At 43.8% G+C, this 15,287-nt stretch overlaps 1 protein-coding gene across 4 annotated transcripts in view; it reads right to left on the bottom strand.

Moving 5' to 3' along the window:
- Nucleotides 1-15,287, bottom strand: part of Ctps (CTP synthase) — an 88,096-nt gene that overhangs the window by 24,416 nt on the left and 48,393 nt on the right. For all 4 annotated transcript variants that reach the window (XM_084605273.1, XM_084605432.1, XM_084605337.1 and 1 more), the window contains exons 12-13: nucleotides 12,477-12,573; nucleotides 7,528-7,680 (exon numbers count right to left, since the gene is read on the bottom strand). In XM_084605273.1, coding sequence (XP_084461399.1) covers nucleotides 7,528-7,680; nucleotides 12,477-12,573 — 250 coding nt within the window. The remainder of the gene's footprint in view (nucleotides 1-7,527; nucleotides 7,681-12,476; nucleotides 12,574-15,287) is intronic.

Genomic DNA, 15,287 nt, shown 5'->3' with positions numbered 1-15,287 from the left:
GCGGGCTGGTCAGGTTAAGGTCCGTAAGAACGGTCTGGCCCGTGCGGGTTGCTGCTAGTCGATTTATCTGGGTGGCGCGTTGGGCGGCAAGGAGTTCTTCGGCTGTATTGTGCACCCCTAATTGCAAAAGACGTTCTGAGGAAGTGCTTTGGGGCAGGCCCAGCGCCTTTTTAACAGCGTTTCGTATAATGAAGTCGATTTGCTTATAGTCTCCCGTTTTGAGGTGCAGATACGGTGTCGAATACACAATTCTATTAATGATGAATGCTTGAACCAGGCGCAGGGTGTCTTGTTCGAGCATACCCCTGTCGTTGGTAGTGACCCTGGCTATCATACGCGCAACCTGCAGACTGGTGTTTTTGAGCCGTGTGAGGGCGTACACATTTCTGCCCTTGTCGTTGATGTAAAGCCCTAGAACCCTGATGGTGTCCTTCTGTGGTATTGGGTTTCCATTGAGGTTGACTTCAACAGTGGGTCTGCGCTGGTGGGAGCTGTGTAGTACCAGCAACTCCGACTTTTCGGGGGAGCAAGTAAGGCCGCAGTTAGCGGCGTAGGCTTGCACGATGGTTACGGCCTCTTGAAGGCGGTCTTCGATTTCCGTGGTGGAATAGGCCGTGGTCCAAATAGTGATGTCATCCGCGTAGAAGGCGTACCATAGATGCGATACCTGATTTAGTTGGGCTGGGAGTTTGATTAAAGCAATATTGAAAAGTAAGGGTGATAGAACAACATCCTGTGGCGTGCCGCGTGTGCCTAGCTGTATTTGGCTGGGTTCTGCCAGACCGAGGTCGGCGTAGACGTTACGACCGTGAAGGAAATCTTTAACATATGCATAGGTCCTTGCACCACAATTGATGTGGCTCATATTTTCCAAAATAGAGTGGTGCTTTACGTTATCAAACGCCCCCTTGAGGTCAAGAGCGAGAATTGTCCTGAAGAAAGGCTTGTTAGGGGGGTTTATGACTTCTTCCTTAATCTGGAGGAGTATATCTTGGGTGGATAGGCCAGGCCGGAATCCCAACATGGTGTGTGGGTACAAGTCATTTTCTTCAAGATATCGGGTAAGCCTGATGTGTACCGCCTTCTCCATAACTTTCCCTACGCAGGAGGTGAGAGAGATGGGCCGTAGATTGTTAATATTTATGGGTTTGCCCGGTTTGGGGATGAAGTGCACCTCCGCAGTCTTCCACTCGTTTGGCAGCCGGCCCATGCGCCAACAGTTGTTAATGTAATTCGCGAGCTGTGTGAGGGCTGCTTCGTGGAGATTGGCGAGCACCGTGATCTTGTCTTTCCCAGGAGCTGTGCCTCTGCGCATGGCTAGGATGGCGGCCTGTATTTCTTTGACGGTGAATTTCGCCATAGCCACCTCAGCCGCCGCGCCGCCGCATGCAGAGGGTTCGCAACACGCTGGAGAAAGCGTCCGACGTCTGTCTGAAAACGGGCTGAGCTGACTTGGCGCATGCGTTGCGCGTGCTGAAGGAGAGAGCTCGGCAAAAGAATGGGCACACCCACACACATGACTTGCAAACGTCATGTGTTGGCGCGCGGGAAATGACAACTGCAGATGCGCGCGCCTTTGGGGAATGGGCGCGGCGCTGCCCAGACTCAGTTCAGTTCAGGCATTCAGTCGTGTCCGACTCTTCGTGACCCTATGGACCATGTCACGCCACGCTTTCCGGTCTCTCACTATCTTCCTAACATCACATAACTTCATCTGCAGTGCCTCGAGGATGCCATCTAACCATCGCGTTCGCTGCCTACCCCTTTTCCGGCGACCCTCAACCTTTCCCAACATCAAATCTTTCTCCAGCGACTCCTCTCTTCTCATCAGATGACCAAAGTAGCTGAGCTTTAACTTTAGATTTTGTCCCTCCAATGAGCAGTCAGGGTTTATGGTTGACAATATCGACTGATTTGATCTTCTGGCAGTCCAAGGAACTCTCAAGAGTCTTCGCCAGCACCACAATTCAAACGCGTCAATTCTTCGGCGGTCTGCCTCTTTCACAGTCCAACTCTCGCATCCATACATCACAACTGGAAAGACCATAGCACGAGTTATACGGATCTTGGTTGGCAGACTAATGTCTCTGCCGTCGCCGAACTGTCCCCTCTCATTCCTTCCGCACGTGGCTTGAAAACGTCACGCGGCAAGCGGCCAAGGGTGATGCGATCGTCTTTGGGGAAGGCACACTTTCCAGTGCGTGGTGCGGAGTTCAATATATCGAACGACCGGTGAAATTGAGTTCGATATATGACACGGCTTTCCTATACTTTTACATGGGATTTTCAAGGGGATATTTCGTGAGTTCGATATAACCAAAATTCGATATATCCGGGTTCGATATAACCGGGTTCGACTGTACTGTAATAAATATGCGTGGCACCCCTTCTTTCATTTTCGCGATTTGTACACTATCGAGACTTTCTCTACCTTCCTTTCTCTACCTTCCTTAACACACATTTAAGCAGTACAAAATCATTGGGAAAGTAAGTATGTGAGTACAATGTTCTTGTGGCCCTGCATACCAGCATCTGTGCTTGCGCTTCCCCAATGCTTTCTTCATGAATTTTTGATGCCGCCACTTACAGGGGTCATCAACTCGATCGAAGACGCAAGGTGGCACATGACGTCGGCATGACGCCCACTGCGCGTATCCCTCCTGCTGGCCAAATGCCAGCTCCCATCTCTGCTGGTACAGTAAGGTTTGATTACATAGCACTGAAAGGAAAGCATTGGTCAAAAGTCCACTAGATCTTGTAGCCATTGACGGGGTGCCCCTCAGCATTGTCAAAGGACACGCTTTTCAAGAGCTTTACTGAAAAGCAACTATCTCAAGTCTCCAAGAGGACCCATCGGCAGGTGTAGATTTTATACGGGCATAATGAAGCAACGGCAATGTGGGTTATTTTTTAACCACGTACAAACTTGTGTTTTATTTTAAAAACGACGAGAGAGATATCTGCACTTTGTGCAGGTCGGCTTGAGAGCAAGATATAATGTATATGAACAGAGCGTGGTGGAAAGATTATTTAGCAACAGACAACAAAACTGTTTATCTTATAGACCGCTTTCATGGCGGGGAGGAAAATAGCCTCGAACTAGAGCGTGCTGCCCTCCTCCTCTCTGATATGCGGGGACGTGGTGATAGCAACGTGGGTGCCAGGCCATTTTACGAAGAAAGCTCACGCGCCACGCAGTCTCTTGCACACAAAGTGTCCTGAATAGCTTAAAAGTATCTAAGCTGCTCAGCTGATACGAGAGAGGTGCTATCTTTACAGTCTTTTCATATTTTCTAAGATTTTTTACATACTTCACCTTGACCTTTCTTTTTTTCGCACTTTTTTTCCTTCCTTTCCCTGATCGTTTCGTTTCCGCTGGCCGAAGCTTTGCTGTTAAGTGCAGCGGCTAGCAAAATCTTTTTCTTTACCCTGTTGTTCATATTAGCAAGATAAAAACTACCGAAAACCGATGATTACTAGAAGATAAAAAGGTTAACAGTGGTAGCAGGCGCACATGTCGTTGTACACTGTTACAGTTGCAACTCTTGCACGGGTGAAGACGAGCGGACTTTGAATTTCAAGCACCAACTGAGAATGTTTCGCTTTGGCAGTCTTTCATGCGAGTTCCGAACACTTGTTTGTGGAGAAGGGACAGGAAAAACTGAATACCCGTGCAACAACAGTAGCTGTTGGGCAAAAAGTGGACGACATTCTCTACCGTAAAAAATTACAATATCCCGTTTTGCAATGAAAAATTATTTTCGCGTAAATATGTGAAAGAACATGTCCCATTTGAAGACAGCTACACCTAATAAATTGGTTGTCAACTAACTGTTTAGTGAAACAGCTCTACAATATTTTTTTTTTCTGAAAACACTCATATTGTAAGCTTCTGCTGCAGATAAATGTAAGCGCTGTTTCATAGCAAGCGAATCTTGCGACAACAAATGGGATATATAGAAATTGTTCTTAAAAACAACTTTCGCTAAAGTGATTATGGGACATTATTCTATAGAGTCGCAATTTCATAAGAGTCAATTTTCCATTTTCTGCTTCATCTAGCCAAACGTTTGGCAGCAACAGACAAACGCGGCCAGCGGCCAGCCAAAGAAATTCCAGGATGGCAGCTCCTGCCATTGACAACAGCTATCGCCACTTCCCACACGAACCGGCAAACTGCAGTTGAGTCTTGCAGGCAATGCTGAAATCCGATCGCCAGGTAGTGGACGCTTGAACGCCCTGGCTTTGCCCCCCAACAAAAGTAGGGTAAGACAGTGTAATGGACCAGAAATTTATAATGAATCCTTATGTATATAACACCAGTAGAGGTGCGAAAAATCCCCGCAGTAGCAGCTTTACAGTAAACAGTATATGTATGTTCAGCTGACCCAACAAATGTAGCGCGATTACGGTTACGGCCTTTTGCAAGCGAGAAGGTTTTGCAGTTTTTGTTAAATTCTAACATAGTTTTGCTGTTTTGTTTTATTTCATTTTGAAGTGGCAGTACAAAACGTATACATATATTTTATGCATTCTAGGTGTTAGAGAGCAGTCAGTAAGCCGGCAGAAGGCATCGACTACATCGGCTCAAGCTTTTCTGACCAGAATAGCCAACGAGACATCTCAAATGAGAACTTCTCAAAGAATGAATTTGAAGAATCTGCCAACATTGTGGTTAGCAAGGCGCTCCATCACACAAAGCCAATTTTAAGCTTTTCCTCTTATTTACTGCAATACTTCATTTCATTCTAGGGTGCTTAAAATGAAGTTTTTTGCAAATGACCACAGCATCAGTAAAGCGATGATGAAAAGAACAAGCAGTCGCCGCCAACCAAAGAAATAAAGCACCAGTGAAGTGAATTAGGAACAAGTGTTCACGAGGTAAAAAGGGGGGTGGTGGGGGGGTGCTGAGGCTGCACCCTTAAGAGCATCACCTACTCTTCAGTTGCTTGACTACTTTACAAAGTACTTCTAAAAACAATCAACCTATCACGTTTCAACAACGTTTGTATGTTGCAAAGGGATGAAATTGAGCTCAATGTCCCATCAGAAGAAATAAAGGTTTTCACTGGCATTATGATATACATGGCAGTCTTGAAATTTCCAAGGATCCGAATGTATTGGCAAGACACAAGACTACTGTGTATTGCTGATGCAATGACATCCAAACAATTTTTCAAACTTGACGTCAATGCCCCACAAGCTCTGGACACCACTTAATGATGCTGTCAATCAGAAAGTAGATGTCTTGAAGTGGAACCTGCCGCAGAAAGCAGTATTGACAGACATAGTGGGGACATTTGCTTAGCGGAGACCATCCTTCACAGGTTTAAAAAGGTGTCTACAAAACATGGTGTCAGCATGGTTTTTAAGGCACCTTGTAAACTGTCAAAACTATGCCCGATGGTTGGCAGGGTGCAATCAGAAAGAACAGTCTGTGGCAAAAAACACAAAAATCCTTTCATCCCACATGCAGAAGGCGTGATCTACAAAATCAAGTTCACTCGTGGTCAGTTTTATGTTGGACAAACCGGCAGATGCGTAAATGAAGAGAACATTCAAATTCTCTCGAGAACAGCATTGGGGAGCACCTGCTGGCGCAATGCAAAGGATGCGGCTGTTTCCCGCTTTTCAGTGGTACAGTTATTTTGGCCACAGAAAGGACCAGCTTGAAAGAGAAATTTTTGAAGCAGCAGTCATTCTTCGTTCCAGGACAAACACATGCATCAGCAATCCATCTGTGACACTGCTCAAGAATGACTTAGAGTTTCTATCAAAATGATTAGGTTTGGTGCAGACGATGTTCGCTTGTGTCACACGTGCCGTGTTTGCTAATCATTTTGTGCCTATAGTACTTTCTCCACTGTATTTTATCTTTTTTGTCCTTGTCTGCTGCACCGAAGCATTTCTTGAAGTAACGAATCGGGATCTTGTGTGAGCCTTGATGTGTGTGGCATTGGTGTATCATCGCAGGGCACCGACATTTGTCAGAGTGGGTTCTTCAAACTCATTGCACGCTATGCCGAAGGTCTGACTATGTGGAAAAATGTGTAAGGTATACAAGATATATAGACTACAGCTCATCTTCGCTCATTCTTCATCAAAATTGCTTGGGACTGAAACAATCTGCCAGTCGACTTCGTGCACCACTCCAATCCATATCAATTCAAGGCAGCCATCGAATCTATTTTCAAATGAAATAGCAGCCCATCCCTCATGTAATAACCAATTCCTTTCACAGCTTTTACACCTGGTGCAGCGCCCTTGTCTGCATTCGTGAAATATTTTCCTAGTTTGCTTGCTGAACGTGTCTCTTCATCTAGGCTATTTCCAGCTTGTCGAGCACTTTGGTTAGCCAGGCTCCCCGTAATGCAAAAATGGCACAAACTTCTATTTCCGTTAACCAACCAATCTGCTTTTGCCACGGCCCAAAATTTGCCTTTTTCTTTAATTTTTAGCTGTCTGCTGTACTTTCGACAGCAGAACCTTTTTGGCTTCTGCATTCGTAATGAAACCCAGCTGAGAATGACGTTACTGCCCGGTTTTTTCAAGTATTTTGCTTTGCGCACACTGTCGTTACGGGCTTCTTCAAGAATTGTGGGGGTTTAAGCATGGCTTGAACCTAGTGATAGAGCAAAAGCTGTGAGTGTTGCAGTGATGACTCCTGTAACACTTCCTTTTGAACTCGTGGATCGGGGTTCGGGAGGATTTGGGTAAAGGAAGGCATCTCATACTTTGGCGGACACCTACACCTAATCAGATCAAGGTCACATTTTCATTCTTTTTTTTTGCAAATTGTAAACTGATTTATAAAGGAAGCTTTGGCTGCGGACGTAGCGCCAAATACAACCAGCGCTCCGTTGTTTACCGGCGTTCTAGGCAAAATCCACTTTCATGCCCTGTGCATGCAATGCTGGCCAGCTGACGCTTTCCTGCTCCACTCAGTCGGCTCTCCACAGTGGCGCACACATCTGCCGAAATGCCGCTAACCTCCTCCTCCTATCTGTAGTGAGCGCAGCGGCAGAACACCTGTGAAACGGTGCAGCTGGTTGTCATGGTTACGGCACATGCGCAGTAGCGGCTTGTGGCACGAGTGGCGACTTGGATTCACATGGTGCAGTGAAGCTTTCGCTTCACAAAACAAATAGGAGGGGGAGGGGGAGGATGCTTCAGTGCAATGTCCACGCGGTCAAGCACCGCGGTAAAGCTTACAGTGCGGGTGACTGTGATGGATTTGAGAATTTTCTGTAATTTTTGAATAAGTTTTTCAAGTATGAAACAAATAACAAATATATTCAATTCATATTCAAAATTTGAGCAACAGTTCCACCACTGACTTTGTTACATACTTCTTCAATGTACTCACCAAATGCTCACAAACAGCCATCTACATGCACACTCTATGTAAAAAAAAAATATTAATGCAATAGAATTTGAGTCTATATGGTAAAAAAAAAAACTGTGGGTGACATCAACTGTTAACAAGCAACAACACTCCAATAAAACTGCTCAATCTATTCAACTTACCAGGAAACTCAATCACTTCCATGCGCTTCCCTGTAGTGTCCTTGCCAACAAACTTCAGGCCAGCCTTTTCAAGCTCGGGTACATAAGCAGGGTTCACCTCGTATCGATGCCGATGTCTCTCTTCAATTGTGTCTACATTTTGGTACAACTTCCCTGCATTCATAATGAGAATTTTCTTTGGCCAATTCATGCAAAACAACACGAGGATCTGAGAAGACACTCTATTAGTTTAACCGAATAATCATATTGAAGTGTCAAGGAAATATTGTTATAATTGCAACAGGGTTATGTCGAAAAGAGAAATTTAATGCCAGGAAAGTAGCTTACAATGTAGACATCTTTGCAGGATACAATCAACATCAGCCAGCTTTTACTGGTTCATGGCATATTTAGTTCACATCTCTCTCAAGGATGCCAAATAATTGCACATAATCAGTTGAGGGAAATTTAACAGAAATGAGAAGTCTCAGATTCTATCATTTGTAGGGCCTGTTTTTCGCAGGCACCTGCTTGTCCTAGCTGTCAGCACAGGTGAGAGCTGAGATGATCACCTTGCTGGAGAAGTCTTCATTTTTTGCAAGTGTATTGTCAACATTTAAGAATTCTCCAAGCCTCGATACTCTGCCATGTTCATTCCATCAGCGGAACCTTCGCAAGCGTTCGTGCCACTGGCATTTTGAACGAATCCTGTTTTTCAGAAGAAAATTCGATGAGCTTGCAGGGCAGTGATGGAAGAAAGGAAACAGAAAACCATGCTCGCAAGGCATATGAACCTCACCAGTTGATGAACAGTATGTATGGACATATGCAGCGATGTATCTGCCCCAGCGCCCAGCGCGCATTCTACAACAGGTACCTTTGAAAACATTAATAATGGACTGCCCTATCAAAGAAGACTACAAAGTCTCAGTCTTTTTTCTCCTTCCCTGCACTGCCATGGCATGTAAGCATCTGCAGCATGCACAATGTGTGCGTGGTCACGCGGGGATTTCACATCCGCAGCACACCGGGCTGATCCATTGATTGGCTTCACAAGCTCCATGTGCGCTCGCCTTTGCACCATGAGCATGATTTCACTGATGTGCTTGTAGCATTTTTTAGAGCAAAGCTCTTTGGTGCCTATTCCTGCGTTTTGCGTCGCCGTCGGCCACGTAACCAGCTCCGCCCCCCTCTCAGCCCTCAGCTCGCCTCCCTCTTCCTCCATGGCACTAATGAGTATTAATGGCTAACTAGTCACTAACCAGTGCTAACTAATGAGTGAATAATTTTGGCGCCAGTTCCTGCGCTCCGCGTCATCGTCGCCATCGGCCACGTAACCAGCTCCGCCCTCCGTGGCACTAACCAGTACTAATGGCTAACTAGTCACTAACCAGTACTCACTAATTATTAACTAGTCATCTACTACTTCTAATTAATCATTAGTCATGACTAAATAGTCATGAATAATTACAAATGACTGACTATGATGCCATCACATGGTGACGTCACCGGCCGTGACATCATGACCGGATGTGATGTCATCATGATGTCACATCCAGCCATGTCTAATAACCTGAAGTGATAATGAAGTCACATCTGGTCATGACTAGTGATGATGTCACCAAGAGACTATCGCATATACGAATCTGACCCCGCCGGGCGTTCGATCCAGGCGTTGGTGCGGCGCCTTTCTTTTGGAGCTTCCTCAAACGCCACACCACAGATCACATAGAAATAACAGTACAGCAGGCATCGGCGGCGTTTAAAATTGGTTGACAGTAAAGAAAAAGCGCAGTATCTGTCACAATTCTGCACAGATACCTTAACAGAGCTGTAAAAAAAAAGGCGAAAGGCAGCAGTGAAAAGAAAAGAAAAAGAGGTGCCGTAGTGGAAGGCTTCGGACGACCACAAAGCTTTCCTTCATGACAGTCAAGATATGTTATGGAGTGTTTCTTGAAGGAATATGCGTGAAAAATTAAAAAAGTTCTGCAATTGTACATAAATGACTTGCTCAAAATCTTTGCCTCAATCTACCAAAACGGTGAAACAGTGACGACCACAAAGCTTTCCTTCATGACAGTCAAGAACTGTAAGTGGAGTGTTTCTTGAAGTAATATGTGTGAAAAATTAAAAAAAGTTGTCTGTAATTGTACATAAATGTCTTGCTCGAAATCTTTGCCTCAATCTACCGAAAAGGTGAAACAGCTGATGAGCTGCGCTCAAATTTTGCATCAGGAAGTAACATAATCGTCGGCAAATTTTTTTTTCTTTTAATACTTTTTTTTTTTACTGCCATATAGAATTGTGTAAAAAGTTAGCAAGTGTAGACTGTCAACATTTGTCATTTTGTGCTTTCATTTAACCTGCAACAACCTCCGCAAGGAGGTTAGCAGTATGTATAAAATAAAATAAATAATGGTGGTCTAGTGACAAGATCTGATTGTCATAAGTAGGGGTGTGTGAATACTGAAATTTTCAAATATGAATCGAATACGAACATAAGGAAAAAAAATGCCTTCAAATAGCGAATTGAATATCGAATATCTGATTAGAGAAAGAAAAAAAAGAAAGTTAAAAAAAAACATCGTTCACCTTTTTTATTTTACAATTTACTCGGTATTCGCAAAAAAAAATTAAACTGGAATTGCACTGAAGTAAGTACAAATTTTATACAAGATTTCATATGCTGGCTTTTTGTACAAAAACGTCTTGAAACAATGTTACTGTGGTGCCTATGGCTTGGCGTTGTTTTCGCAAAGAAATACGTCTTCCTGATTGGGATGGCTGACAGCCCTGCTTGTGAACAATGTGGCATTGATGAAACGATTGAGCGTCTCCTTTCGTGATTGCCCTGCTTTTGCAACTGAACAACTTATGCTGCGTACTGCATTGGATAGTCTGGACGCTCACCCCTTAATGGAAGGGAAGATCTTGGGACCATGGCCACAAAAGGCATCTGTGCTCAAAGCCTACAGGGCACTTCGCTTTTTAAGAGAGACTAGCCTCATTGACAGACCATGACTTTCTCACCTCCTCTTCTCTTCTACCATCCCCCTCTAATCCCCCATTCCCCTTCCCCAGTGCAGGGTAGCCAACCGGAATTCATTCTTTCTGGTTAACATCCCAGCCTTCCGCCCTCCATTTCTCCTCCTCCTTTGTACAAGAACGATCTGCATGCAACTTGGTGGAGCTATCATATAGTTACCAAAATTGAAGCACGGGCTCGAACTGAAATAGAAAGAGTCATCATTGAGGCATTGCTAATTACTAAGGCTGGAGACCAATGTGTCAGCACACCTTCAGTGTTTCTGTCAGACAAGGAAGTGGTTTTTTTAGAATGGTGCTAGAGCTGTTCCCGCTTCTGCTTTGTAGTTTTGACACAGTCTTTGCTTTACTGGTTTTTTATGGTTGTTTCCGTGGCTGTTGATCCGGCGCCTTTAGGTTTGGCTCTGCTGTCACTCAGTGTTTTTTTTTTTCCCTGTTAGTCCTGTTGTTGTTTTTACTTTTGACTCTTGTTTTGCTTAACCCGTTGAGCTTGTTTGTTCGTTTTATTATTTTTTACTTTCGACTCTGCTTTTGCTTCGATCGTTGGTCTTGACTGCGCTTGTGCTGTGTTTTTGTTATCGTTGGCAATGCGGTGTCCCATTCTTTGAATTCCATTATTATTGTGTGTGTCACCTCAGGATATGTTTAGCTTTGTAGTGATCTTCAACTGTTTCAGATAAAAGCCTTTAGATGACGTTTCTTGATTGATAATTTTTGTTCCTTTTGTTCTAGTGATGTCACATGGTTATGGTTTGCGTTTATAAGCTGCCCCTCGCTTTCAATAAATCTGTTGGTAGTCAGCGCCTGTCCTGCTGTTGTTTGTTCGTCCGTGTCTATTCGCACTGTCGATTACTAGTAAGCTTGATTATACCCATTCCTTCATAGTTTTTTACCCAATCTTAATTTCTGTCCTAATTTTTGAGGCAATGCAGCCTGATTACTTATCGTAAGGACTGCCTGTGAGCATGTACCAGGCAAGTGGCTGCCAGGCATGGCAAAGTGTAGTTCGAATTTTCCATTCAAATTAACAGGCTTTTTATACAGAGGCTTCAATAAAGCTAGGACGGACCAATTAGCAAGGTTCAAATTATCTGAAAATTCATATTATTGAAGTTTGAATCAACAAGCTTACACTGTAATTTACTGTTCTATAACTGCTTCACTGAATATTTTGAAAATCGTTCATCCAAAAAAGAAAGGCCAACAGAGTACTATATAATCAACTCAAAATGTGGAAAAAAAATTGTCTCGCGTTGCCCTTCAAAGGACTCTTCCCAAGATCATCCCTTTTTACTCAATCTCCTCCCTAAAACTCGGATTCTCCTCAACGTCCCCAAGCAACAGCCTCATGGTAGAACCCACGCGTCGGCTTCCGGAGGCGGTGAGCCTGGCTCCCGCACTGCTGGCCGGATGCCCACCTGTTTTGCCTAACAGCACAACCACTGCCTGGCCTGGTGCTCGCCTCCCCAAGGTGCTTGAAAGAAGTCTTCAGTACCCGTAACAAAAAAAAAAAAGAGCAGGGGGGGCACAGTTGTTTCTATGCACAAGGCAGGTTTCAGTCCCTTGTGGAGAGATGTTCCATCGAGAGAGGCTGCCAGTGCACAGAAAAAAAAAAAAACAGTGTGCTACCTGAGTACATAATTTCATTGAAGTGGAACTTCAATGTGAAAACTGTTTCTTGTAGACAGGAATAACTGCTCTGCCTTTTATGGCTTGCTAATGGGGAAACGGAAATGTTTTGTTTTCGCAGCATTCATTGTAGCAGGATATGGCTATATTTAAAAAGAGAAGTAGTCATCATTTCAGACAAACTGGCATGTTTTCCTGAAGCGTTGGAGATAACAAGGCATGCTGTCAAGCACAAAAAAAAAAAAAAACAGACAGGCAAGCAGGAATAAGCAAAATAAAGAGAAGGTGTCACCCACTCAATACGGAGTCCTGGGTGTTGAATATCGTTTCTCGCTTTCCAAGACGCATTGTGCCACCCATCTGGCCCACATGGTGTTCAGGCATCTCAATGATCTGCACAAAGCATTCAGGCACAAGGAAGGACACCACACCTGGATAAATGAATCATCTCTCATTGCACATAACAAAAGAGAAGCACCATTTGAGAAATAACCACCACAAATAAGGGCATAAAAATATCTAGAAATGTCACACGGCATGTCTTGCACAAAAACATGGGCCCATTTAGATGTTGCCTTTTGACAGGGATGGAAGCAGGCTGGAGAATTTTGGAGCAGCCGAGAGAGCAGCAGTAATGCCACTTTGCAGCAGTTCTGAAGCAATGGAAAGAAAGTTTTGGAGAAATCCATGTCTTGTAATATGTTTGTTAGGACAACCACCTTTGATAGTTGCAGTTTTCTATTCCTGACACACAAAATTGCCAATTTGATTCCTTTTCGTGCAACATTGTCTGCAACTATCAAATGCGGCTGGCCTGAGAAAAGTGTTTCAAAACAGATTTCTCCAAAACTGTTGCAAAGTGGCATTACTGCTGCTCCAAAATGCTCCAGCCTGCTTCCATCTCTGAAGCTATGTTAAAAGGCAGCATCTAAATGAGCCCATGTCATTGTGCGAAACATGCCATGTGACATTTCCAGGTATATTTATTTCCTTATTTATGGTGCTTATTTCTCATATAAGACAATTGCCAAAAACTTGAAAAAATGTTTAAAATAATGCAGGCTGACCTAAGTAACAATTCGAAATAAACTAGCAGCAAACAGAATGCTTGCTTGCGCACTTCAGAACTGAGCACCTAGTTTAACCACTAGCTTTTACCTATTTCGACTTGATAAATTCAAACGTGGAGTCTATCACTTTGATGCGCTCAAGCAGTACCACTAGACTGTTGTTTACAACAATGAAACACAATTCTGCTCTCAATCTTGTGCATATCCTTTTCGATCCTAAGCCAGTGCTGACAAGTTCTCACGCAGGAGGGTAGATGGCACTCCAAGGATAGCCTTTTCATCCTCCAGCTTCTTCACGTCACTTTTCTAGTGATTGGCACCTTCGGCACATTACCCCATAACACTTCGTAACACCTCGTTGATACGTTTTTTAAAGAATGCTGGGGTATTATCCGGGAAAACGTATGATTCGAACTACCTACTATTTTAAAAAAATTAACTGCTGAATGAGGTACAAAAGCATTTAGAATTTAGGCTTTCACTGCATAAAAGTGTAGATTAGCCTTTATAGACATGAAGCATGCACAGCTCCTCTATTAGCTCTCACAGAATTCAGCAACGTTATTAGAACAAACTCCGTTTCACAGTTCCCCATACCGCCCAGTGGAGAAGTGGGTCCCCGGTGGCCATCGCGATAACTAACGGCGCTGCGGTCAACTCTTGCTCCTTGCAGGGCGCTTCGTCTGCTACATGCAGCGTGGAACGGCCGGCACACACGTAGCTTTTGCGTGCTGCCATTGCACTCTACATGGCTGCATTGAAGTTATTGCTACATTGCTACAGCTTTGGCTTCGAAGCCAAGCATTACCTCGGAGAACGTGTTTGCGTTATGCTGTGAAATGAGTGTGACAGCGCTGCCGGCTTGCTCGCACTATTTCTTGCTTTACTCTCTGGCTTGTGTTTCTAGCGTGTTATTTCAGTGCATAGGAGCACTCCAACCTTAGAAGGTAATGCAGTGGGCGTCACGTTTACTGCTACAGCCTGCACTGCACAGATTGCCTCCATTACATGCAGAAAAAGCTGCCTGTTCATGCTGTGCACGGAGTCTAGTTACTCGCGTCAAACAATATAATGAACACAGATTATGAATAAACGGCCTCTGTCGTCGTCTTATCAGAACCTCTTTTCTTAGTGTCCTACTTTTCAGGTATGGTGTAGAACACAGCCTCATATTGGCACTCTCGCGATAGCAATATAATAAAAAAAGTTTTTTGCTGTGTCGTCTAAAACAATGTCAGATGTGAAGCGTTATTTAATGAGTTTACTGAAAGAGGAATCAATGAGAATGGGCATGTACACTGCGAAAGGAACTGACTGAACAAGCATGCGTTTATTCAATGCTTATTGCAAGTAATCACAGGGAGTTGTGAACTTGTGATTGTTGTTTTAGTTGTGCCCTTGAGAGATGGCCCACCCGCCTTTGCGCACATACACACACACATACACATACGCACACAAAAAATTCAAAGAAACAGTAATTTTACTGCTTGTAGGGAAAATTAATGTCATTTCAAACTAGCAGTGGACTGCAGTTTTAAAACAATATTCAAGGTATCCGCAGTGCCGGAAAGGCTATTAGAAGTTAATTGCATGAATGTAATATATTTATTAATGCAACAAGAACAAAAAGAGCAACAATTTAATGCTATCAGCAACACTAATGTCGTACGCAAGTGAAATGCAGCAAACAACCAGAACTTGATTTCATCAACACATACAAACCTTGCAAGATTACAATAAAGCAATGCAGAGGAGAGCACTCTACTTCTTTTGGGAAATATTTGAGTGGGCAGCATAATACTTTATTGCACATGGTGGAAAATGAGCACTAACATTCCTAACCTCCTCTAGCCATCTTTTGTTGCAAGTGATTTTGTATTGCTTCAAAAATATTTGCAGCGAATGCACTTCAATGCATGAATGAGGAGCTCGAATGCTTGGTTATCTTTTAACTGCGGTATCTTTTTTCTTTTTCTTGTCAGCTGTAGCAACTCGCAGCATGCGTTTTTTCAACGCATTTTACGACGTTTTAATTTT

The sequence above is a fragment of the Amblyomma maculatum genome, chromosome 1, assembly GCF_055883805.1.
Source record: "Amblyomma maculatum isolate TAMU_Amacu chromosome 1, ASM5588380v1, whole genome shotgun sequence".
Lineage (NCBI taxonomy): Eukaryota > Metazoa > Arthropoda > Arachnida > Ixodida > Ixodidae > Amblyomma > Amblyomma maculatum.
Note: the sequence above shows the minus strand (reverse complement) of the source record. Positions and strands in the feature narration are given on the sequence as shown.